At 48.1% G+C, this 27,482-nt stretch overlaps 1 protein-coding gene across 2 annotated transcripts in view; it reads right to left on the reverse strand.

Annotated features, from left to right (window-relative positions):
* The window catches only part of CD164L2 (CD164 molecule like 2), a 353,970-nt gene extending 348,070 nt beyond the window's left edge, over positions 1 to 5,900 (reverse strand). The window contains exon 1 of one of the 2 annotated variants that reach the window (XM_069622900.1): positions 5,547 to 5,900. In XM_069622900.1, the coding sequence (XP_069479001.1) occupies positions 5,547 to 5,634 (88 nt within the window). In that variant the 5' untranslated portion in view covers positions 5,635 to 5,900. The remainder of the gene's footprint in view (positions 1 to 5,546) is intronic. The other variant, XM_069622899.1, reaches the window with a different exon arrangement.
* Positions 5,901 to 27,482: the final 21,582 nt, after the last annotated feature.

The raw sequence follows: 27,482 nt of genomic DNA on the forward strand, positions 1-27,482 counted from the left end.
CAAGAGGATGAGGAGCAACGTTTAGATCAAAGGAAGACCCCGCGATATGAGTGGGAGGAGTACATGGTTCAGACAAGTGAAATAAAGAATCACTTGGCAAGATGGCTTCCCAGTGCTTCCTGTGTAAAGGTGCACGGTGAGGGCACTGCCTCCGCTGTGTGTTCATTCTACTGCACTTGCGGTCGACGTGCCAAATAAATGCCTGGTGTCTCACAATACAAGAAATATCATGCAAGCAGCTGAGCATCTGATGGGAACGCGTGTCATATGTTCTGTGTGCTTATATGGCATTTGGGGGCTTGTGGCCGCAGCACACACAATTTAATGGCACTGCCTGCAATGCAAGTACATGGGCTTTTGATGGCACTGCCTGCAATGCAATGCATGTACATGTGCTGTTACTGGCACTGACTACCATGTAATACCAGTACCTGGGCCTTAATGGCACTGCCTACAATGCAATGTAAGTACCTGGGCTTTTATTGGCACTACCTGCAATGCAATGCCAGTAGCATGGCTTTTAATAGCACTGCCTGACATGCATTGTAAGTACCTGGGCTTTTAATGGCACTACCTGCAATGCAATGCCAGTAGCTTGGCTTTTAATAGCACTGTCTGACATGCAATGCGAGTACCTGGGCTTTTAATGGTGCTACCTGGCATGCAATGCGAGTACCTGGGCTTTTAATGGCACTACCTGCAATGCAATGCCAGTAGCTTGGCTTTCAATAGCACTGCCTGACATGCAATGCGAGTACCTGGGCTTTTAATGGTGCTGCCTACAATGTAAATACCTGGTCCATTAATGGCCCTGCCTGCAATGCAAGTACCTGGGCTTTTAATGACCCTGCCTGCAAGGCAATGCAAGTACACAGGCTTGTAATGGCACTGCCTGCCATGCAATACAAGCACCTGGGCTTTTAATGGCATCGCCTGCCATGCACGGGAAGTACCTGGGCTTTTACTGGCACTGCCTGCAATGCAATGCAGGTACCTGAGCTTTTAATGGCACTGCCTGCAATGCAATGCAGGTACCTGTGCTGCTAATGGCATTGCCTGTAATATGCAGATATCTGGGCCGATAATGGCACTGCTTGCCATGCATTGCAAGTACCCATGCTTTTATTGGCACTGCCTGCAATGCAATGCAAGTACATGGCCTTGTAATGGCACTGCCTGACATGCAATGCAAATACCTGGGATTTCAATGGCACTGACTGCAATGCAATGCCAGTATCTGACTTTGAATAGCACGGTCTGCAATGCAAGGTCCGGGGTTTTAATTGGCACTTTCTGCAATGCTATGCCAGTACATGGGCTTTCAATGGCACTACCTGGAATGCACTGCAAGTACACGGGCTTTTAATTGCACTGCCCACCATGCAATGCAAGTACCCAGGCTTTTAATGGCACTGCCTGTAATGCTATGCAAGTACCTGGGCTTTTAATAGCACTGCCTGAAATGCAATGCAAGTACCTGGGCTTGTAATGGCACTGCCTGCAATGCAAATGCCTGGGCCTTTAATGGCACTGCCTGCAATGCAAGTACCTGGGCTTTTAATGGCACTGCCTGCAAGGCAATTCAAGTACACTGGCTTTAAATGGCACTGCCTGCCATGCAATGCAAGCACCTGGGCTTTTAATGCCACTGCCTGCAAGGCAATGCAGGAACACAGGCGTTTAATGGCACTGCCTGCCATGAAATGCAAAAACCTGGGCTTTTAATGGCACTGCCTGCAAAGCAATGCAAGTACACAGGCTTTTAATGGCACTGCCTGACATGCATTGCAAGCACCTGGGCTTGTAATGGCACTGCCTGCAATTCAATGCCAGTACCTGGGCTTTTAATGGCACTGCCTGAAATGCAATACCAGTACATGGGCTTTCAATGGCACTGCCTGCAATGCAATGATAGTATCTGGGCTTTTAATGGCACTGCCTGAAATGCAATACCAGTACATGGGCTTTCAATGGCACTGCCTGCAATGCAATGATAGTATCTGGGCTTTTAATGGCACTGCCTGAAATGCAATCCCAGTACCTGGGCTTTCAATGGCACTGCCTGCCATGTAAAGCAAGAACCTAGGCTTTTAATGGCACTGGCTGCAATGCAATGTCAGTACCTGGGCTTTTAATGGCACTGCCTGCAATTCAATGCCAGTACCTGGGCTTTTAATGGCACTGCCTGCAATGCAATGCCAGTAAATGGGCTTTTAATGGCACTGCCTGCAATGCCATGCCAGTACATGGGCTTTCAATGGCACTGTCTGCAATGCAATGCCAGTACCTGAGCTTTTAATGGCAATGCCCGTTATGTGATCTGAGTACCTGGTAATGGAGGCAAACACGTGCATGATGTGAGTACCTGGCATGTAGAGGAAATACTTCGCATAATTACTTTGCATGTGATGGCAATAAGGGCGTCTGAATAAGGGCATTCAATGGAAATATCGAACACCAGCGAAATCAATGACACAATACTGCCGTTTCCAATGCTTGGTTAAACATACAGTCGACACCTGTAGATACGCTGCGCTATTTTACCCTTTCTATCAAAGAACACATGTTTTTGAACTGACGCTAAATATTCGAGTCATGGGAGATACACTTACGATACGCCTTGAACATTGATAGTTGCAACCTAGAACGACATTTCCGTCTGAATAAAAAGAGGTATTGGAGCGTACGTTAAATGTCAGTACATTTGTTTAGAAGGTTACGTCAGATTTCCTGGGCCTATATTTGCAGGCGGTCCACCACTGTGCCCTTCATATTCCAGAGAGATCTCTGCAGCAGGTGCATTAGCGCCTTGAGCTGTCTGACTGGGGTGGGATTTATCTAACGAGTAGCGTAGAAGCATAGCACAGCAGTAAGACACTTTCAAACTCTTAGCTGTGTTCCACGGATTGGAACCTGAATTGACCTATTTTAATTTGCTTCTAAGTATTTTCATTTGAATATGTTATTTTATGGCTTTCACGCCCCAGCGTGGGACAGACATGGCCGGTAACGCCCCACCAGCAGGAGCCATGGTAGGCCTGAGCGAAGGTGGGGCGTGAAAGCCATTCTCCCTCTGGGGTTCATCCGGGGTGCGAATTGCTTTCTTTTTTCCCCATTGGTGATTGGCTGCCGTAAGCGACAACAATCAGCGAAGAAAAAAAAAAGAAAGAAACCAGGAGTGGGTCTCGCGCCGGACTGGAGCGCAAAGCCCAGGTCCTGCAGGTAATTGCTTGGGTTTGGCTTGGGGGAGTAGGCGTGCAACAGGGAGAGGCCGCCTGTTGCTGCCCCACATTTAAAAAAAATGGCCACCGCCTGGGGGAAGGGCTTAGAGTTGCCGAACATGGGGCAGGGAATGTATATTCTCGCCTGCTGTTCCAGCCACCTCATTGGCTAATAGTCCTTGCCCGGGTGCGACTGTACATTTCTTGACTACTGCTTGATTCTATTATAGTTAACTTTTCTAATAGATGTGTCTTTCACTGCAGGGATACTCGACGGTGTTTGTTAGACCACTCCTCACTCCTATACACATGGAAGACCACATCTTATACTAAAAAGGCCGTGCCAGGAACTTCCAAACTTCTGTTCCTAATTATTGGTTCTTGGCGCTCTAGACCCCCACCGCGACAGGGTCTCCTAAAAGCATCTGCTGTTTCACAGGGTCACATGCACACGGGTGCCTTGGAGACTTCACCCACAACCAGAGCTGTGATTAGAGGATGCTTGTGGCAGGCCCATTACTGGACACCAATGCACCCCAGAAATTTCAGCGGGGCCTCCCAATGTGACATGCAAATAAAAACATTGCCAACATTCTCTTTGTGAGCAGCATAAGACTTAACAGGAAGCTCTTTATTAATGGTGGCTCAATGGTGTAACTGTTGTCACTGACAAGTCCTGGTGTTGGGTCATAAGAACTTTGATAATCGCATTATCTTCTGAAATCCCACACAAAGCGACAGGTGTACGACAATTAAACCGATTCTCCCTATTTGCATGATGAGTGGTTAGTTAAGAGACATAGTTTTTGTGGAACTTTACATTTTCTTCCCATCATGCATAGTAAGCTGCATGTATGTGGCAAACAAGGACTGCAAGCCAGTGATCTTCTCACACAATTGCTTTTACTGAAAATACATTTGTAAATCCCGGAGGTGATTGCTTAGGTTTACATTATTTTTCATTCTGGGTGGGGAAAACAAAACTACAAATATGTTATTTTTGTTCACATATGTCTACAAGAATGTATGTATTTGTCAGGTTGGTTTATTGTGTGGTTTGTCAGCAAGTCATCTCTATAACAGAGTGCATTATTGAAAGCTGAACGTTAACCCATACTTCTACTAACTAGAGCTGCGGTGATGTGCAGTCAAATGCCTTTGTTTCACACTGGACTCAAATACCCCAATGCACGTAGTATTGGTCCTCCTCTCCCGTGAGTATCCCCCCAACTCACTACAGCGATTTAATTGGAAACAGTAAGTGGACAGTTTACTGCATTTTATCACACCGTTTTTGGGGTGGTGGTCGGGATGGGAGTGGTGGAAAGTAGAGGGAATAGGGAGTTGTGGGGCAAGGGTAGGGGAGTAGGGGGGGCAAGTAGAGCTTAGCCGCCATACACAGGCTGAAGTCAAATGTGGTAACTGTGGGGACATACAGATTCTCATCTCTGTACACCACTTGGTTGGGAGCTTCACCCCAAGTGCCTTCTGCATCCTCGGCCGTGCACCACTTCCTACACAGCTGGACCTGTGTTCCATACATGTCTGATTGCCCATCAGGATCTCGGGTCATGTTTTCCTCTGTACACATCCTCTAATCTTGACCCAGCTCCTCTCTTTACTGTTCCCGGAAGGACTTTGCTCCCTTCTGTATCCCGAGTCCTGCTCCCCTGCACCCCACCTCTGTGCTCGGCCCTGCTCTGTGTGGGGGGCCATTTTAACATGATGTTTGGGGCCCTCCTTCGCACCGTGTGGGAAGCGTGGGTGCTTACATTATAAATGGCCTGCTGAAACAATGGTGCTGTGAGAGTTTCAGAAGATGATGCTGCGCCATAAGACTGCCAATATTAGGGCAGCTGCTCGGCCCATCTGATGTTTGGGGACCATTTCAACCGTAAAGGTTGAACGGCCCTGGTGCCGTCCCTGTGCTACTTCCCTCTGTATTCTTCCCGAGATTAGACTGTTTCCTCCGTATTATAACCTACATGCATCCTGCTTCCCTGCATACCCTACATGTAGGCTGGGCCCTGCTCTTTTTGTACCTTACCTGCGTGCACCCCAAGTCCTTCATACCTTACCTGCAGTCTGGCCTCCGCCCCTCCCCCGGGCCCTCCACGCACCCTTCCTGTCAGTGTGCTGGCCTCCTACTGGCCCTACCTGGAGCGTGGGCCCTGGACCACCGTTCCCTGGCTGTGTCCTGGGAGCAGGTCTGCTCCATAACTTACCCTCAGCCTGGGTCGTGCCCCCGAACCCCCACCCACCCTGCGTCCTGCTCCCCCGCGGACCCTACTAGTAGCAGGGTCCCAGGTCTCCAGCGTGCCCTACCTGCGGTTGCCGTAGAGGCGCTATCCACCGCCAGCAGGATAAGCAGCGTCACAGAAGCCCGCAGGAAGGGCCCGGCCGGAGGGGGCATCTTGGGGTCTGCTCGCGCTGGTGATCGGATAGACAGGCAGCAGCTGGAGGGGCCTGCGCGTTCCTCTTCTCTCCGAAGATCTGGGTTTGTTTGTCAGGTGCTTAAACCTGATCTCTTGAAAAGCGATCTCCCCAGGCAGGACCCATAGCGCGATGGCTGAATGCCAGCCGTGCACCTGATACCTCGGCGAGGGGGTGGGGCGACGCCGTACCCGGACGAGGGGGGTGGTGCCACCATGAGATACCTGGGCACTTAAGCGGGGGGTGGGGGAGGGAGGCGCGGCGGCGGTGCTCCTCTGGGAACGCTGAATAGGCATACATCGCAATCTGCTGCGCCTCCAAGGAGGTGATGTCAGATGTTTTTGGAGGGTGATGCCATTGGAGTAAATGGAGATGACAGGGTGATCCCTCTGAAGTCAATGGATGAAGACACTGTTTTCGGGTGTGATGCATTTTTCCTGAGGGAGACCCAATTGAAGTCAACAGCGATACACGTTTGCTGACAGCATGATCCCATTGAAACCAACGGAGAGCAATAGTATTTTTAGGGTAAAGTGTATTTGCTGGGGGAGGGGCTGGAGTCCCACCGAATTCCATGGGCATTTAAACAGGGCTTTAAGTGGGCCAGGGCTAGTAGGGGTGGAGCCCTGACAGGCCTACAAATATGGTTCTGAGACGTGGCACTGTCAGCGCTTCCTCTTGTCTCCTGCCAGCTCCGGCCGCTAGAACCCACGGCTTTTTTGGCACCACCATTGTTAGCTCCTGTCGTGAACACGCTCTCAGAAATGTGACGGGCAAATAAAAGACACGATACAATTAGGCACAGAGACGTGAAGTAGAGGTGTTGTCCCTTTATTAATCAAGCGTGAACTGGCGCATGGATGGGAGCTCCGCCCATATCCACACGTGGGTTGCAACCCTCAACATAACAACAGAAAGAAGACCGGGTCTAATTTCCCAACATGAACAATAGAAAGAGGACATTACAAATAGAGAGAGGACATTACATCACCCGCTTGCTTAGCAAGAAACATGGGGTGTTAACTCATGTCTTCAATCCACCGCGAAGGCTTGCGGACCACCCTTCGAGAGGGGCTGCGCACGTAGGGAGTGTCATCTGCACTGCAGTCACTGTCATCAGCGTCCATTTCATCTTATCTGTATTCAGAGTCCAGGTCAGATGAGTCCTCTCATCCTGTGGGGTCACTGCTTTCATGAGGCCCGTCGCCTTCAAAAGTTTGAAAGAATGACACGTTTCTGGTGACAGTGCCAGTGGGACTGGCTGCTCTTATCATGGACCCTTGTACGTGAGTCACAGTCATTGTTTCTGGCTTGAAGGCAGGGACTTCTTTAGCGTCTTGAGTTTGCCGTATCAGTACCTGATCTCCTATTTGGAAATTGCTGGGCTTTGCTTTTTTCCTCTGGTCAGCATACTCCTTCATTTTGGTTTTGCTCTCTTTGTCTTTTGTCCGTGCGGGTTCGGCGTATGCAGTAGGGAGATTGACGATGCGATTGTGTGGCAGTGTGGTTCTTAACACTGGCCCAAACATTAGCGCCGAGGGACACATTCCTGTCGAGCTATGTGGTGTGTTTCTGTAGTCCCTCAACAAAGTGCATATTGCCTGCATAAAGGAATCTTTGGTTATTGAGCATATTTGTAGAGTGTGTTTTAGGTTTCCCATAAATATCTCCACAGTTCCATTTGCCTGGGGCCACAAGGGTGTGATTTTACGATGTTGGAACCCAAGATGTTGCACAAACATGGCGAAATCATGTCCGCTGAAAGAGGGTCCATTGTCAGATTTCACGATAGAACCAATTCTGTAATCATCAAAGGTTTTGTCTAATGCCATTATCACCGCCTGGGCACTGGTGGAATGAATTAGATGAACATCCGGGAATCTGGATAATTCGTTGATGATCACATGTACGTACTTGCGGTTGGCTAATGGGCGGAACATGTTGATGGCAACTTCGTCCCATACCTGTAATGGCATTGGTGACATCTTGAGAGGTCGGGAAATGTGCGTGGGGCGACTGCCTTGCACAAAATGCATTTACCTAGCACTTGTTCTACTCTTTTGTCCATCTGTGGGAACCACACCTTGCTTCTGAGTTGTCTTTTTGTTGAGACAATTCCTCAATGTCCAGAGTGCGCCAATGCAAGCACTTGCTCCTGCAAATTTGCCGGGATGACAAACCTGTTTTCCTTTAGCAATAGTCCTTCTGGAGACGTAGACAACGTGTATCTTATGAGGCTGAATGTGTGGAAGTGTTTCTCTTCAGCTGCAGATAGTGGCCAACCATGTCTGCTTTTGACATGCCTCGTCAGGCCTTCTTGTATTTTCTGGAGTAACTGGTCATTTCTCAAACCCTCTAACAGTTGTGCCCTCGTGATTGATTTGGGCAGTGTGTTGCTTATTAGATAGTTTATGTATTGGTTAGCTTTGATGGATTGCCTCTCATCTTGAGCTGGAAGGGGATATCTAGATAGGAAGTCCGCCGGGTTGTTGCCTTTCCCCGGGCGGTGTATGATATTGAACAAATATTTTTGCAGCCGGAGTCCCCACCTTGCAATGCGTGGTGGCATCTTGGCCATTGGTTTGCCAGATATGGTGGTAAGGGCTTGATGGTCTGTGATGATGGTAAATGGACGTCCATACAGGAACAGATATTAATGCTCACATGCCCACACAACTGCAAGGCTCTCCTTCTCTGGGTGGGAATATACACATTCTGTTGCCGAGAGGCTGCGACTTGCATACGCTACTATGCATATCGGTGAGTCAGGCAAGGCTCCTTGTTTTGTTTGAGCTAGAATCATCCCCAGACCGACAGGGCTGGCATCAACCATCACTTCTGTGTTGAGTTCTGGGTCGTAATACGCCATGCAGGATGCAGAAGCAATACGTTTTTTGTTTTCCTGAAACGCTTCCTCGCATGCACTTAACCAGGAGAATGCCTGCCCCTTTACGGTGAGTAACCGGAGGGGCGTGCTAACCAACAGGAAATCCTGAATGTATCTGGTGCAGTAGCTCGCCATTCCCAGAAAGGATCTGACCACAGACACAGAATGGGTGTAGGGGCTTCCACTAATGCTTGCACTTTCTCCTGGTCTGGTTGTAGGCCATTGCTTGAGAATATGTGTCCAAAGAATTTTAGTGTCGATTTGCTGAGCTCGCACTTATCAGCATTTAATGTCAGATGGGCATCCTCAATCGCCATATATACTCTCCTTAGCGTGTCATCATGTGCCTCTTGCGTGGTGCCAAATATCAGAATGTCATCGCTATAGTTTAGGCAATGAGGGATATGTTTGATGAACTGATGGATTTTGTTTTGAAATATCTCAGCGGTCGACGATACTCCAAAGCTGAGTCGCTTGTGTCTGAAAAGCCCCAGGTGTGTAGAGAAGGTAGTAATGTATCTAGAGGACGGATGCAGTTCTAGCTGGTGGTGACCCTTATTTAAGTCCAGTTTTGAAAATACCTCTGCCCCATGCAGTAGATGCATCATGTCTGTCATTTGGGCGCTAGGTGTTGTTCCCTCTCTATCGCCACATTGGGGGCTCTCATATCTACACTGATAAGGATGCTGGTGTTGTTCTCCTTCTTTGGCATGGGCACTATGGGGGACACCCATGGTGTGGGTCCTGATGCTGGCTCAATGATGTCTTGTTCCAGTAAGGATTGTATCCCGTCCTCTACATGCCTCTGAATGTTGAGGGGAAAACCCGTACAGTGTTGAGCCGTCGGTTGTATCTGTGTGTTTATATGTAGCTTGATTTGTTTGTCTATGAGTTTTCCAAGACCTTTGAACAGTGCTTGGAACATTTTCTTCATAATTTCCTTCAGGCTGTTCGTATATGCGGACATGATCTGGTACATCACATGTATTAAGCCCATTTGGATGGCTGACCGAAAGCTGAGAATGCTTCCCCCTGGTACTTCTCCTTTTATTACATATATTTTGACTTTTAAGCTTATATCTTTAAATTGACACGTGGCTGTGAACATACCTTTGTAGTTGAGGGGTTGATTTGAGTCATATGGATATATATGTGTCCACTTTGCTCAACTCTTTCATCTTGACCAGTGACTTGTATGTGTCTATATTGATGACATTTACTGTGGCTCCGGTGTCAATGAGGAATTCACGGCTCTGTCCATTTATCTGCAACAATAATGTCGGACTGTATCCGACAGCCGTGTCGCTACCAATGGCATGTACGTACCATCTCTTCCGATCTCCTCTAGATGAGGAGGAGTTTGAGTCATGTCGTCGTTGCGGGGACTCTTCCAGATATCTGATTTTCTGTCATGGTGCCCGTCTGTGCGAGTCATTTCTGCTCCTGTATCGGCTGGAGTTGTCTCTTATGTCCTCACGCCGCCTATCTCTGCGTGATGACTCTTGTGTTCCGCTGTGTGAGCTGCATCTGCTGGTAGGAGATCACCACGTATTTGTGGACTTTCCCACCTTGAGCGACAGCCATCTTGCTTCCTAGCGTCTTTGCTGGTGTCTGCTGACTGAAAGAATATAATGTTCTTGCAGACTGATTGGAAGTGGTTTTCACCACTGCAAATAAAAGACACAATACAATTAGGCACAGAGACGTGAAGTAGAGCTGTTGTCTCTTTATTATTCAAGAGCGAACTGGCGCACGGGTGGGGGCTCTGCCCATATTCACACGTGAGTTGCAACCCACAACATAACAACAGAAAGGAGACAGGGTCTCCTTTCCCAACATGAACAATAGAAAGAGGACATTACAAATAGAGAGGACATTACAAACATTAGGGAAGGAAAGGTGAGACCACTTGAAACCGAGGCCTTTTTTTCTGAAGCCTGAAACTCCTGCTTATTTGCGGGAACTTCACACTTTAGGTAAAAAGGCATCAGTTTCCAGTGGCCTCACTACTTAAACTTTAATGGTGGCGCTGCTCCACTTCAGGCATCTCTTAGCTAGAGGGATGCCTGGTGAGGGGCAGTGCCACCATTCAGGCTGAAAACGTGAGTCGCTGTGCCCGCTAGGCATCACTTTTGTGAATAAGTGCAGAGACCAGCACCATCTTCCTCAGTGGTGAGAGGGTGCTGATCTCTACAAAGGGCTTCCTGGAGTGTGGGTGGGGGTGTCAGTAACCCATTAGCCAGGGCAAGTTAAGAGGCATGGCCTAATGGGGGTTGGTGACCCCCCCTGAGGCCAAACCCCTTTGATGAACCCTGGCTCGTTTTCTTTTGCCACTTAAGGCACTGCATTTAGCTTCTTGGGGTTTAAAAATGACAAAATAACAGGGGGGAACTCCAGGGGGAGGAAAGCTAACTGGTCGTCCCTGGTATCGTACCTTACAGAACAAACATATAGACCGTCCCTGAATGAAGATCTCGTAAGCAGAGCTAACATGTAGGGGGTGGATAACAAAAAGGAGTGATTAACAATTAAATAATTACTCTGTGCCAGGAATTTAATTTTCAAAAGTTTAATCTGGTGAGCATTCATTCCAGCTCATATCAAAAATATTGTATTTTTATTCTAAACATTTTTTATATATAAAAAGAGATACAGATTATAAAAATATCATTACATAACCGACAGAACACAGCACATGCCAATTAACAATTACCCAATGACATAAAAGTAAATCATCTTCAAGTTGATCAGTAGAGCATGATAAACATAATATAGCAAATGCACAACACACATACAATCACAAAATAAAACTTTTAAACAGACATAATAACCAGTTAAGAAGAGCAATATCAATAATGCTCTTGTTATAACCCAGGGTGATGTTAATAGCACTCTATTGTGACCCAACATGTTTCTTTCCTGTGTAACAGTCAGATTACAGATCGTTTGGGGGAAATTCTTCAGGGGTGTCTATACTACACACACATAAAACACTTTTTGTGTTGTCCCGACTTCGTGGGGCTCTGCAAAAAAGGGGGATAAAAGCAACTGTTTAGTTGTTGCTTTAAGGCATATGGTTAATCATAGCCAAAAATATCTTACATAGAACTTATTAATCGCTCTCTTATGCTGCTCAAACACTTACCAGTAGTTTCAAATTTGACAATGGCAAGATGGCTCTAGGGGTCTTAATCTTCCATACCAGCAGTACCCTATATGGGTGTGTAATGGAGGAGCTGAAATGAAGATAAGATTCCAACAACTGAATGCAGCAGGGGGCAGCCCCCCCTCCCACTTAAAGCTAAGCAGAGAAATTCATATAGACTAATTTAGTATTGTAAGTATGTGAAAATATTATTCATAATGGTATGGGATATTAGTATTCTAACAGGTGTTATGTTTATAAAGTAAAAAATGTATTTATCATGGTTTAGTAAGTAGGCAAGGTACAGAAAGCATAATAAGGTTTTCCTATACACAGACAGAAAAGAACTCCGACAAATGCCTCTCTGAAACTTGAGGAGAACCATCTCCAGTTCCGGAAGCACCTGAAGACCTTTCTCTTTGCTTCTACCTTCTCTCTTCCCCTGCTGATTTCCTGTCTGATACTGCACTGGTCATCTGGCTACCCTGATTTCAGGCCCAGGTTCCTGCCCGCCCAGTTGCACACTTGCACTGCCTCTCGGCAACCCTTGCACTTGGGTCTTTATCTGTAACCCTACAGTCGCCCCAACCTGCACTTTTGGACATCTGCTGTCTGCACTTAACCTTGCACCTGCCACCTGCTTCTTGTCATTGTTTTGATCCCATGTACAGCACTGCCTCTCTCCCCTTTCCCCTGGCACTTTTCCCCTCCCGCCTCCCCTGCACTTGCGCAATCTCAATGTCACTTGACCTAGTAAGGTCGCTGTCTCTGTCCTCCCTCTGTTCCCCCTTCCTTGCCTCGTCGCGCCTTGAAACATTGTGTATAGGCGCGTTACAAATGCCATATCATATCATATCATATCATACCCACCCCCCCACATATAATTGTGGCCAAATTCGTTAAAATACATTCTACGAATTCAAATTCTATGAATTCTCCTACAACAAAACCTCCCTATCCTGTTTTTCCTATAACTGGAAAAAGTGGCTTTGGTATACGTTGCTCTGGGGGTCGACGCCTTATAGTCCCTGGAGTAAAGAGTCGGTATTGTATTCCTAATAGAATGTCATGTCTATAAGATCATGTAGCAAATACACGGATGTCGCAGGTCACTGTATCCAGACGGTAGTAAAGCCTAACCGTCACCATAAACAGTGTAAAACAAAAGAGATTCCAGGACTCAGCGCCATCAAAATATATGTTCGTTTAATTGTGTTGCATTGTCACTCATTCAAAAACGAAAAAAGCCCATAAACGATAACATGTTTCGGCTATGCTAAGCCTTTTTCAAATCTGGGCTACATAATATTCCCATATGTATGTGATATTGTTTACCATAATTAAATCAAATTTACAGAAAGGCGGGATATCAGCATAAATGCAGTGGTAAGGTTGAAAAGAATTATTACAAGGGCATTATTCCATCATGCCACAATACAGATTATCACATCAAAAGATTAATAAAAAAGACAGGAAAACAAGATGGTGAGAAGTCAGTGACACTTGAGGTCACGGCGGACGTTTCCCAAGCATTCCGTCAGACGCAGATTCCCATGGCAACGTTACACGCGTTGCCATGGACATCGTACACGACAGGGATAACAAGATGGCGCCTCACGCCTTTGTGTAAATTTGATTTAATTATGGTAAACAATATCACATACATATGGTGATTTGCTGTGCAATATTATGTAGCCCAGATTTGAAAAAGGCTTAGCATAGCCGAAACATGTTATCATTTATGGACTTTTTTCGTTTTTGAATGTGTGACAATGCAACACAATTAAACGAACATATATTTTGATGGCGCTGAGTCCTGGACTCTCTTTTGTTTTACACTGTTTTTTCTATACCCTGCACATGTCAACCTTCAGCTACAACCCTCTTTCTCCTCTGCACTCTCTCACCCCCCACTGCTTTTTGGTAATAGCATGTTCCTTCCTCAGTTTTATTCACTTGAGTCACTAATTTGACATTTTAAAAGGCAATTCTGCAATGAGATCTGTTGCCTATTAAGAATGGGGGGATACTAATGTGGGTAACTACTTTAAAGAGAAGAAGGAAGGGGAAGGCACGGGAGTAGGATCGATGGAGGGCAGTCGCTGTAAGAGAGAATAAAGAGATGGTTGCTGTATGTACGACACCATGTATCCTTTAAGAAAGGCACTCTTCATTGTCTCCAAGCCCCTCTCTTATGATATGATAGGTAATTTTTAATGCGCCTGTACACAAGTGTTTCTAAGCGCGACAAGACAAGGGAGAGAAGACAGTGAGAGGACAAAAACAAACTATCTTACTAGGTCTTGTGTCATTCAGATCGTGCAAGTACGATAATGCAAAGTGCAGGGGTTGAGGGAGATGGGGGAAGCACCAGGTGAGGGAAAGGGGAAGTGCAATCATGGCAGCATTGCTCTGAGTAAGTGCAGCATGGGCAGCGCGGCTCTAGGTAAGTGCAAGGAGGCACAGGGCTGTAGAGGTTACAGTTACAGCCCCTAGGTACGTGGTAGGCCCCGAGGCAGTTCAGACAACTGGTCGTGGAGGGGCCTGGTACCCAGTGAGACTCTGGGTGTAGCTAGTCCACCAGTCAGCACAGCAGATATGTAGGTCAGCACGTGAGAGAGAGAGACAGAGAGAGAGAGAGATATATATAGAGAGAGAAAGAGAGAGAGAGATAGAGAGAGAGAGAGAGAGAGAGAGAGAGAGAGAGAGAGAGAGAGAAAACAGAGGTGAAAAGGAAGGTCATGAGCTGCTTCCGGAACTTCAGTTGGTACGGCTCACGTTTGAGAGGGACAGGGATGCCATTCCAGAGTAAAGCACCTGCAGACGAGAGAGAGATATACCCCTCACTCTCTGCCTGGATAAGCGCCTGGCCCTCAGAGAGTTGGAGGTGGCTGACCGAAGGGCTTGAGAAGGAAGTTGTTTTGGAAGAGAGAGTTGGATATAGTGTGGGCTCGGCCCCAGAAAGCCTTGTGGACGATACAGAGGGTCTTGAACTTTATCCTTGCAGCCACCGGGAACCAGTGGAGAGATTTCAGGGCTGGAGAGATACAGTCCCTGGGCTTGAGGCAAAGGACAAGTACCTCAATCTTGTTCTGGATTAGTTGCAGAGGGTGGAGAGTGGAGGAAGGCAGAATGAGAAAGAGGCTGTTGCAGTAGTCCAGCCTAAAGAGATCTCAGTGATCTGGAGACATTGATCTTCTGGGTGAAAGTGAGAAAGGGAAGAATACCTGTGAGGAGGGGCAGCTGGTTGTGGGCCTTCTTGGTAAGGTCTGTGATGTGGGAGAGAAGGAGAGAGTGGACTCGAAGATGACACCAAGGTTTTTTGCCTCACAGGAAAGCGAAGGTAGAGGGCCCAAGGCGGGCGGCCAGAGTGAGAGAGGGAAAGCAGGAGCATGGATCCCAATGAGAAGGATCTCAGTCTTACTGGCATTAAGGCAGAGATTGTTGGGGGCGCACCAATCCTGAATCGCGGATAGAAAGTCAGGAGAGAGGAGAGCAGGCTGATGGGAGCCTGAAAGAGAGCTCAGTGTCATCCGCATAACACTGCAAGTTAGAGGAGAGGGTGGAGGTAAGGTGGCCAAAGGGGCCAAGTAGACATTGAAGAGCCAACGTAAGAGGTTAGAGCCCTGGGGAACACCACATGTGGGGAGATAGGTGGGGGATAGAAAAGACCCAAGTTGGACCTGGGAGGGTCGGTCCAGGAGGAAGGAGGACAACCACTCCAGGGCATGATCCATCATGCCCAGGTTCTCACAGAGTCGATTGATCAGGATGGTGTGATTGACCATGTCAAAAGCAGAGGAAAGGTCAATTAGGATGAGGACAGAAGGAAGGCTTGAATCGAGATTAGTGAGCAGATTACTCTCAGGAGGAAGGGGGAAATATAAAAACTGGTGATGAAACTCACAACAGTCCCCATGACTCACCGATGCCCCATGGGGCGAAAGAAGTGTGTTGCAAAATGACAATAAAAATAATTTTAAAAAAATGAAACAAATATCCTATGCCAATGCGTGTCCATCTGCCTCCCGACTGCCGCTAGCTCCAACAAAGCTGTGAAAAAATGCCCTGCGCTTCTACACATCCATCCCCCGGACAGGTGCTGACAACCCGCCCGAATATATTATGGTAGGAAGGCAATGAGCAGGCTACCAGCAACACGTGGGAGAATTCCCACACTATGGCATGTCTGTTCATTGACAACCCAGAGAGGGGCCTATTCCTGCGAAGCTCCAGGAGATCCCACTCTACAGCGCATCCATCTACCACCGCGCTGTCACATGCTCACATGACAGCACCCACAACAAAAGGCCAGCACCTCCCCAACCGCCAGCTACAAGGCCACACTGATTGGCACGACCCGGCCCCTGACCATCTTCACTGCTATCTGAACCTGGAGTTTATGGAGAACAGTGTTTGAGGGATTTCATCAATTGTGCAAATGGTCCAGCAAGCATTGAAACACCCCACAAAGGCCTTCTACAATGTGAGAGAACGCCTGTGACATACACAATCCAACACCCCAGTGGCAGCGGAGTACCAGAGACCTAAGGCGCTGAGTCACCCAAGGACACTGAAGGGTGAGAAAGACGTCCCCGCACACGACACAGCAGTGACACCATGGGGTGATCCACAAACACTGTCTGAAGATCAGCTGCACCAGTTTAGCCACCTCACCCACCAGACCCACAACCACACAATGGCAGATGAGCAAGCTGTTGCTCTGGTCCGTGCACACATCACCCCAGCATCCAGAGCATTGTTCCATTGAAGACCACAGCCATTTCAGCCACTACCTCAACAGGACAGGGGTCCAAGATGGGAAGAATGGCTGGAACACTTTTCCAATTTCTTCAAAGCTGTGGGATACAAAAAGTCCCGGGCCTATTGGACATTTTTAGCAGGGAAGGAAATTTAAAAGAACTGAAACCAAAAACGTGATGGGTGGAAGGTTTTGAATTACTCTGAACCACTGACATTGCTCTGGGCAACCTTCCACTCCACCGTTTTTTAGCCCATCTGCGCCATTGCAAAAGGGGTCCAGCTTATGCAAATCAGTCAGGTACTGCCACTCATGGGAGCAGCCCTGCCCGAACTGCTAGGCCCAATGCCCTCTGCACGGAAACGCAAGCAACCCCAGACATGTTTCGGCCTTGTTGGGCCTCTTCAGTGAGGTACAGCTTGGTTCCATATGGCGCAGTGAACAAGGGTCCCACGTCTGGGCATACCCTCTCTCACATAGGGAGACAAACTTAAACCAAAAAAGTGATGGGTGGAAGGATTTGAATTATTCTGAACCACTGGCATTGCTCTGGCAACCTTCCACTCCACCGTTTTTTAGCCCGTCTGCGCCATTGCAAAAGGGGTCCAGCCATATGCAAATCAGTCAGGTACTGCCACTTATGGGAGCAGCCCTGCCCAAACTGCTAGACCCAGTCCCCTCTGCACGGAAACACAAGCAACCCCAGACATGTTTCGGCCTTGATCATCAAAACAATTAATGTGCAAGAAAGAAAGTTATTTGATATGACCATTGCTGCCCTCAATAGAAAGTTGATAGTACAACCAAACTGTGACTACAAAAAGTACACCTTCAACCAATGTCACAGGCTACCCCACAAGACAATGGACAAATTAATTATAAGACTTCAAATCAAAATAACGTAATGTCAATTCGCACATTTTTCAGACGATGAAGCAATATGCCTGCGCATAATAGAAGAATGCACATCATCTGCGGTCTGCAAACACATGCTGAAAAAACGACTTCCTCTACAAGCGATCATCGAATTAGCATGCATCGACAAGAGGGTACACATTCAAGCGGCCACCATTGGAGCACCCAAAACGGGAAAATGGTTGCAGCAAAACATGCATCAACCTAATACCAGCCCGCACCCACGTTCACCAGCGACTCACAGAATACAGACTCCCAGGCTCTGTTTCAGATGAAGACTCGCAGTACAACACAGGCATCAATGCTCTGAATGCGGGAGTGATAACCACTTCCGATCAGTATGCAGACAAGTACTGTTCCCACAATGACCACCCCCACCAGTGTTGACAGGTCAACCTGCACGCTTAGGAGCAGTCGCTCCGGCGTCTCGAGGTCCATTCCCAACTACACCACTCCTGCTGAGCCAGGTCCCACATATGTGGTCAAACCAGCCCGCGGAGTCAGGAACACCTCTTTCGTGACAGCAAATGTAACGGTCTCAACCATGTACAATGACAAGAGTGCTAGAAGATGTCCAAATCCACGATGGCGATTCAAAGGAAGCCCCCACTACGCCATAAATTACGTCTGCCTCATAAGTGAAGAATGTCAAGAGGAAACAGCTCCAAGAGTAACACTACAATCAGGGGGCCGAAACCACCACTTCATTGTCGACACAGGAGCGACTGTCAACATTATGAATGAAAATTACTACTCCTCCATCCGAGAAGCGTATCGACTCATGAAGTCTGCAGCTAAGATATATCAATGGGATGCAGACATCCCGCTGCCCTTCCTGGGCCAATTTCCATGCCAATTCCATCACAAAGACAAAGCAATCACCATAACCATACATTTCTTCAGAGGCCCACATACTGGCAGATGTCTACTGAGCTGCAAAACAGCGAGAACACTCAGACTCATTGACATACACTATGACAACTCCTAAATAGTACAGTGCCACCCGTTGTCAATGAGACAATATACAATATTATAGAGGGTTAGACATCTCAGATAAAAGCCATGTTTCCAGAGTTATTCTAAGGACTAGGAAAATTAAATAAACAGCAATTGGACTACACATCGATTAATCAATGATACCCATCCCGCAACAAACATTTTCATCTACAAAAGAAGGTTTCAGAGGAACTGCGTCTCTTTCTCCAAGATGACATCACTGAAGAAGCAAAGGGCTCAACATGATGGGTATCCCCATTGGTACTCATGCCAAAAGACAATGGCCACATCCACCTATGTGTAGACATGTGTGTCCCCAATGCAGGCATTCAACGGGAATGACACCCAGACCCGAACATTGATGACACGATTGTGAGACTCAACTAGGCATTTCGATTTTTTAAGCTTGATTTGAATCAAGGAGATCATCATTTAGTCTTCCACCTGTTCTCAAAACCGATCACCACGTTTTCCACCCACAATGGTTTGTTCCGATACAAACGACTCAACTTCGGATATTCGTTAACCACTGAAATCATCCAAGAAACAATACAACGCTGCTTACTGCCAATCACCTTCCCATTCAACCATACAGAAGATATCCTTGTGTTTGGCACATCCCAAACAGAACATTTGTATTTGCATTTATTTGTATTTATTATGTTTATATAGCACTTTACTCCAAACGCTGCACATTTTAACAATGGGATACATATAACATTAACATTATAACAGTATAACAGTAGAAGCAGTTTACATTTGTGAATCAGTCCAACAAAACAGTAATTAGAGCAATTAAACTGAAGGGAAGAGGGAAAGTAGTGTGGTAGAACTGGAAGGGAGGGAGAGGGGTGGGGAGGAGAAGGAGGGGGAATAGGATGGGGTAAAAAGGTGAGAATGGGTGGAGGGGAGAGGGAGATGATCAGGGTGAAACGAAAAAAGAAGGGAGGGGGAGTAAGAAGGGAGAAGGGTTTCATGGTGGGGAATGGAGAAGGAGAGATGCTAGAAGTCTGCAAAATGCTACAAGCAGCTGGCATTACCCTGAATGAGTACAAATGCAAAATAAACAGGTCGAACTTGAAGTTCGTCAGACACATTTTTTTTACCAAGAAATGGTCTCCGGTCCCGAAAATGTACTTGCCATCATCCAGCTCCCTTCGTCAACTCACTTAGCGGATGTTAGATAATTTCTAGGCATGGCAGATTACTGTGTACACTACCTCCCACACTAAGCAACAATGACAGCGCCATTACGGTGGCTACTAAAGAAGGAGCTCCCCTTTCAATGGACCAACAAGTGCCAAGTAGCATTCAAATAGATACAATCTGCACATGTGGCAGCAAACTGGCCTACTTCAGCCTGCCTGGCACACAGAGATCACAGTGAATGCCAGCCCGGTGGGTCTAGTAGTCATCCTTACCCAGAGTGAGATGAAGGAGTCAGCCGCCAAACATGTTGTCGCCTATTTTTTAATTTTAATTAATTTTTTTATTTTAATTTTATTGGTCATTTTTAAGGCACACTGTACAACAACAAGACGGTTTCTGAGCTCCACAAGTCAAACAAAGGGGGGCACAGGGGATAATCACAACAGTAACAGTCCTACAAGGCTTTGTGACATTCAGATTGTGCAAGTGCAGTTGGAAGTGCTGGGAGGTCGAGGAGTGGGGGGGAATAATGCAAAGGAATAGATGCAGGGGGTAGGGAGGCCCTGTTCAACACAGAGACAGCCTACTCCGAGCCCGAAAAGGAAAGCTTGGTGGCCTTTTGGGCCAGTGAACATTTATACCACTTCATAATAGGTCACAAATTCATACAAGCTATGGATCACCAGGCGCTGCTATCACTATTCGGAAATCCGAGGACAAAAATGCCCCGGCGAATAGAGCGATAGGGAAACCGAGTGCAGGAGTGTGACTGCGAAATTGTTCACAAACCAGGCAGTGACCATAACCCAGCTGAATACATGTTGAGGCACCCTAAGGGCAAGTCTAACGATTATCTAGAAAGTGAAGTGGAAAACTGCATCCGATACATTTCTGAAAATGCTCTTCCCACAGCACTAACAATGGAAACACTTGCTCAAGAGTCAAAACATGATCCAACGATCAGCCTGGCGAACTTCCTGATACAAATAAACAAATTGAAAGATTACAGAAATGCACAACGGCAACACGGAAGGGTTGATGTAAAATATCTGGAAAGAACTGCCAAAATGCACACAGAGCTAGCAGGGACAGAGCAGAACATCCTCCTCGGAGGATGCAGGCTAGTAATCCCAAAGTCCTTGAGGAAATCAGTTGTGCAATTAGCGCACAAAGGCCATCGAGGCATTGTCACCACTAAAAAGATGCTATAAACCCAGGTATGGTTACCTTACATGAACATAGTTATGAATTAAGCCATATGCCACTGAGTGGCATGCCAATGCACCACTGCACCCGTTCCGTCAATCCCGTTAGCACTCACATGTCTCCCAGAAGGGCCGTGGCATCAATTAGCGTTAGACATCTGCAGCCTGCAGTAGAGGAGCAGGTGGATGCATTTTCCCTAACTCCTGCCCCCTCAGTGCTGTCATACTGGAACAACAGGAGAAGGGCCCTGTGTGAGACTCCAAGACTCCATGTCTTATGCCTATAATGCATCAAGTGTTCGAGAGACGATATGCACTCCGACAACCGTTTCAAATGTACCCTTGCACTGAAAGTGTGGAAGGATGTCAGCATGCACCATTGAACATCATGGAGTGCTGAATGAAATCTGACATATCCAGAGTGAAGTCATAAAGAAGCTATATGAGGACATACTGAAACACTGAAGAGAAACATGTAAGACACACCACAAAATACAGTATAGTGAGTGATGGTTGCGGGGAACACCCCTGCAGCTGACCCGACCAAAAATAAAAAAGAAAGAAAAGGACCCTGCGGCGTCAGTTGCCAATCACGGAAGTGAAAGGGAACTGGCATCGCAGGGACCAGTGAGATGGAAGGAAAGGTAAGTAGGGGGGTCGGGGAGAGGGAGGAAGGTTAGGGTTTCTATAGATTTGTGTTGTTTTACCTTGGATGACAGAATGGGAAATGTACGAACAATTTTGTATTGCGTACATGCGGTCATTTCCGTCGCAAACTTTTCAGTCGCGGTAAAACAACCCCAAATCGTCCATTGTGGGGAACCACACATTCTGTTGCATAAATCGCTTGATAGACACCACACCTGGATGCCTTTCATGAGCTACCACCACTATTTGCTAATGTAGAGATGGAGGGATGACAATCTTATCACTTTTGAGAAGTGTGCCATCCTTTGGCACGGGCGGTTCCTCCTTGATCAGTATAAACGACTTCTGTGTATGCTGATCAATATTTTGGATGATTGAGTCACCGGCTTGCCATAATTCTGTCTGCCTGTTTGGGGAATCTGAATTGCTAAAGACAATGCAGGATCCTGTTTTGTCATTTCACTCACATCAGAAAACCTTTGAAAACTTGGCTCTTCGGCTTCAAAGGGTAATAAAATTCCTGAACAAGATCTACGCACCACTTAATGAGAAAACACACAGAAAGGAACCCCACGAAACCAGTGACTAACCGAGCACACCCAACATTGATTGATTGATTGATTGATTGATTGATTGATTGATTGATTTATAGAGCGCTTTACACCAAGGCGCTGTACAGTGGAACAACAAGATACAGAGTAATAACAACAAATAACATTGGGAGCAAAATTACAACTTCAATCATTCAACAAAGCAGTGCAAAGAGCAATTAACTGAGAGGGGAGGAAGTGGAGTGGGAATAGGAGTGATGAGGGGCGGGAGGAGAAGGATTGAATGAGTGTAAAAGGAAGGGAGAGAGAGTGTGGTGGGAGAGGGGATAGAGGAATTACAAGAGGGGAAAAAGGGGGGAGTAGAGAGGGCAGAGGGGGCCATCAAGGTGGGGAATGGAGGAGGAGGGATTTAAGGGACGTGCGAAATGAGGTGAGGGTAGTGGAAGAGCGGATTGAGAGGGGGAGTGCGTTCCAGTGCAGAGGAGCAAGAAGTTGGAAGGAGCGGAACCGTGAGGAAGCGCAAGGGGAAGGAGGTACGGTGAGAAGGAAGTCGTCAGCTGAACGAAGGGAGCGAGAGAGGGAGTAGAAGGAGAGAAGGGAGGAGAGTTAAAGAGGGGTAAGACCATGGAGGGATTTGAAAACAAGGCAGATAAAGTGGAATTTTAGTTGTAGGTAGAAAGGTAGCCAGCAAAGGTGAGAGAGCGAGGAGGAGATGGAGTCACGGGAGGTAAGGAGACAAAGGGTACGAATAGCAGAGTGGTATATGGATTTAAGAGGGGCAAGCTGACATGCGGGAAGTCCGAAGATTAGAGAGGAGCAGTAGAAGAGGCGGGAGAAGATGAGAGAGGAGATTAGGAGTTTGGTAGCGTGGAATGTGAGGGAGGGACGGATTTTACGGATATTGTAGAGGTGGTATCGGCAGGAGCGGGAGGTGAGTGAAATGTGTTGCGAGAAGGAGAGAGAGGAGTCAAATAGAATGCCTAGATTGCGAGCATGGGTGGAGATAGGGAGATTGGAGGGAGGAAAGTGGACGAAAGGGGGAGAAGAAGAAGGGGGAAGAGTATTAGAGGGGAAGAAAAGGACTTCGGTTTTATCAGTGTTAAGAGAGAGAAAGCGAGAGGACATCCAGTTTATGATGGCTGTGAGACAAGAGGAGAGTTTAAGGTGGAGGTCAGGTGTGAAGGAGGAGAAAAAGAGAAAGAGTTGAGTATCGTCCGCATAGAAATGATGGGAGATGCCAAAGGAGGAGATAACAGGGGCAATGAGGGAGGTGTAGAGAGAGAAGAGGAAAGGACCAAGTACGGAGCCTTGAGGAACACCGTAAGTAAGAGGGAAGGAAGAAGAGGTCTGGCCTCCCCATGAAACAGCAAAGGAACGGGAGGAAAGGTAAGAAGATAGCCATTTTAGAACAGGGCCTTTGAACCCGAAGTAGGAGAGAGTGTGGAGCAGGAGTGGGTGATTGACAGTATCAAAAGCTGCAGAGAGATCAAGGAGGATAAGGATAGAGGATTGCTTGGCATGACGAGCAGAGAGGAGCGAGTTGAGAATAGAGGTGAGAGCAGTTTCAGTGGAATTTTTGGGATGGAAGCCAGATTGGAAAGGAGGAAGGAGAGAGGAAGTAGAGACGAAGGAAGAGAGTTGAGAGTAGGCAAGGCGTTCAAGGAGTTTAGAAAGGAAAGGCAGAAGGTCTGTAGTTAGCAGTGAGCATTGGATCCGCAGAGGGTTTCTTAAGAATAGGAATAATAGTTGCATGTTTGAAAGCATAGGGAAAGGTAGATCAGGAGAGGTAGGAGTTGAAGAAAGTGGTAAGGTAAGGGATAAGAAGAGGGTAGGTCTTAGGGATGAGAATGGAGGGGAGAGGGTGAGCGGGGGCGGACGTGGGGTGGGCTTTGGATAGAAGGGAGAAGACATCACACGGGGAAACAGATGAGAAGACAGACATAATCGAAGAGGGAGGAGAGGGGGGAGGAGGAGAGAGGGAGTAAGAGAGGGAGTTAATGTTTTGCCTGAGTGTGATGATTTTGGAGGAAATGAAGTTGGCAAAGTCAGAGGGAGAAAGTGTGGAATTGGATGAGGGATCAGGAGTAGGAGGAGAGAGAAGGCGGGAAAGAGTTTGAAAAATCCGACGAGGATGGGAGGCTTGAGACTGAAGAAGGTTCGAGTAGTAGGAGGATTTGGCCGTTGCGAGACAAGAGTTGTAAAGTGCGTGGTAAGAGAAGAGGTTTGATTAGAAGGCGAGGGAGTTTTGTTTTAGCCAGAGTCTCTCTAATCGCCTGAGAAGGCGCCGCATAGAGCGGAGATGGGAAGTAAACCAGGGTTAAGAAGGTTTCTGAGTCGGGCGGAAGAGATGAAGGGGGTAGAGTTGATCTAGGGCAGTGGAGATAGAAGATGAAAGGGAAGAGAGAGCATCATCGGGAGAGAGTAGTGCAAAGCCTTGGTGAGATGGAAGAGAAGAAGAGCAAGTGTCAGAGAAGAGGGTAGTGTTGAAATCACGCAGGTCATGACGTAAGTAGATTGGAGGGGAGGGGTTGGCATTAGAGGAGGATGAGAGAGGAGAAAGGGAGAATGAGAGTAAGGCATGGGCTGAGAGATAAACAGGAAGAGAAGAAACAGGGGAGCAGGGATAGGAGGAGTTGAAGATGAGGTCAAGAGTGGAACCAGAGGAGTGAGTAGGGGATGAAGGAAGGGGGGAGAGGAGGTAGGAATCAAGAATGGAGAGGAGAGGAGAAGATTGGGGGGAAGAAGGAAGATGGATATTAAAGTCGCCAAGTACAGTTAGAGGAGAGGGGGAGGGAGACATAAGTGAGAGGAGGTGATCCAGGTCTTCAAAGAAGAAGGAGAGAGGGCCAGGGGGACGATAGATGATCAGGAAGGAAATAGGGTGGGGAGAGGAGAAAGACTTGTAGAGGAATTCAAAGGAAGGGAAAGAGGGGAGAGTAGGAGATGAAGAGGAGGAGATGTATTTGGGGTGGTAAGGAGACTGACGCCTCCACCACGGCCAGAGGAGCGGGGGGGTATGGATGAAAGAGGAAGAAGAGGTTGTTAAGGAAGCGGGGACAGAGGTGTTATGAGGGGGAATCCAGGTTTCAGTTAGGCAGAGGAAATGGAGGTTAAGACGAAAGAATAGATCAAGTGTAGCAGCGGTTTTGTTACAGATGGATCTGGCATTCCAGAGAGCAGTGTTCATGAGGGCAGAGTGGCTGGCAGAAGGGGGGTAGAGAAGGTGAGAGCGGTGAGAAAAGGAAGGAGGGAGGCTGGGGGAGTGGGGGAGAGGATAGTGAAGAGGACTAGGCATAAGGAGGAAAGAGGAGAGCAGAAGGGAGAGGAGGAGGGGGAAGAGAGGGGAGAGGGGGAGGTGGAAGGGAGATATGGCGGATCGCATGGGGTCCGGGGGAGCAGGTATTGGGGATTCAAGTTGGGGAGACAAAGTGAGGATGTTGTCGAAGGAGGACTCGAGCCACTGGTGAGAGATAGCCGGAAGGAGCAAAAGGAGTCAGAGGGTGTATGTTCTCGAGGCTGCGGTTGGAGGAGTCCAGGTGCTTGAGGCAGAAAAATGAGGTGGTAATTCTGAATTGTTGCACGGTGGTCACGAGTCCAGTGTAGAAGGATGACCAGCAGGAATCAATAAGGTCAGATGGAGTAGGCACTCGAGGTAGTGGTTGGAGGAGAACGTACCAAGTTATGGTCTGTTACAAGGTGGTCACGGGTCCAGTGCAGAGAGATGACCAGCAGGGGCCAAGATAGTCGTAGGGAGTAGGTACTCAAAGTGATGGCTGGGGGAGACCAGATGCCTGAGACATGAAAGAGAGTGGCAGTTATGGGCTGCTGGGGGAGCGTGAGCAGACGGGCATAGGTTGGTTGGACCGCTGTGGGTGGTATCAGGGTAGACTGAAGAAAGCTACGGCAGCGCAGGGGCTGTAAGTTCACTTGTTGACAAGGTGGCCTGAGGAGGAATGAAAAGCAATGGAGAAGCAGCATACAGACCACAGCCGATGCCGGGTGAACCGAGGACTGTGGGAGCAGAGTTGGAGCTGGCTCCCTCAAGTTAATCGCTGTGGTCCCTCAAGAACTCGGAGAGCCAGTGGAGCGGAGGAATGATCAGGTGCAGGTATGGAGGGACATGGAGCCAATTCGTCCCCGTCGGAGTACAAGATGTGGGAACCAAATGGAGGCTCAGAAAGGCTGCAGTAGTGGATTAAAGATGATGAAGAAGGGCACGTCAAGATGGCAATATCTCAGACCGCAGCCAGTCCCCGGAGCTCAGGGCACACAGAGCCACACCGTTTTTGCCCGTGTATAGGAAGTGCAAGAGGCAAGTAGATTCCCAATTACCACTCAGGAGGTCCTGAAGCTGGTACCAGATGTGACTGCAGGTTCGCCAGGGCTCCGCGTAGTGGAGAAGGGGGCCATTGAGGAGGCGGGGCGCCTCAGAGCCACGGAGGGGACTCCCAGTGCCACCCTGTCTCAGCCCGGGCACGGGAGGTGGAGGTCACAGGGGATCCCGATGACTGATCCAGGCACTGCCGCAGGCTTGCCATGGTTGGCGTAGTGAAGGAGGGGGCCAACAAGGAAGCGGAGCACTTCAGAGCTGCAGAGGGGATGCTCAGTGCCGCCCCGTCTCCGCCCGGATGTAGGGAGGGCGGAAGACAAATGGAAGCTCCCGGAGGGCCCGACGCTGGCTTCACGAACGGCCGCAGGCTCACCAGGACCCCGTGGAGTGGAGGAGGGTACTGGTGGATGAGCAGAGTGCACCAAAGCCACTGAGTGGACACACAGAGCTGACCTAATAGTGTCCGGACACAGGAAAGGCGGGGCCAGATAAATGTCCTGAAACGTTCTGAAGCCTGCACAACGGACGGTCACAGGCTTGGCCGGACCCTGCGTAGTGCAGAAGGGTCTCAGGAAGCAGCGATGCAGGTCCACCGGGACCCCGTGTGTGGAAGAGGAGGGTCCGGACCCTGTGTGGTGAAGAGGGGGCTCCGAGGGCCGCGTAGAGCCCGGCGGTCAGGAGAGATCCCGAAGCTGGTCTGATGCTGGCTCCGTGGATGGCTGCAGCTGCACCCAGATCCCAAACCAGGAGAGGGCTCCGGGGGCTGTATAGGGTGTGAGGAGTCAAGTAAATAGGTCCCAGTGAACCGAGACCACCAGGAAACAGGGAGTACAGAAAAATATACCACTCTAATTGCCTGATATCAAACACCTACCAGCCTTTAGCCTACTAACATTATTCAGCACATAGCCTAACCGTGTAAACTAGCCACATTCTACACTCTGCCTGTATCTGTGTGTTAGCCACATTCTGCATCTGGTATAATAATATAGCTAAGCCTAGGGCTCCCAGCTACGCCCTGATACGGACACTGTCTAACATCTGTAGCATGCAGGATTCTCCTCCCTAAAATGGTTTGTTGGGGTGGGAAATTCATCATGCTTCAATAAACTGTTCGGAGTAGGAAATGTGTCTCACCTGGATGGATTGTTTGGAGATGGGAAGTGTGTTGCATCAGGATCGATTGCGGAAGGGGAGATGCAGTGCTTTAAGTGGGGTAAGAAATTGAGGGTGGGCCCTC

This window comes from Ambystoma mexicanum, chromosome 11, assembly GCF_040938575.1.
Source record: "Ambystoma mexicanum isolate Mex_15411 chromosome 11, UKY_AmexF1_1, whole genome shotgun sequence".
Classification (NCBI taxonomy): Eukaryota; Metazoa; Chordata; class Amphibia; order Caudata; family Ambystomatidae; genus Ambystoma; species Ambystoma mexicanum.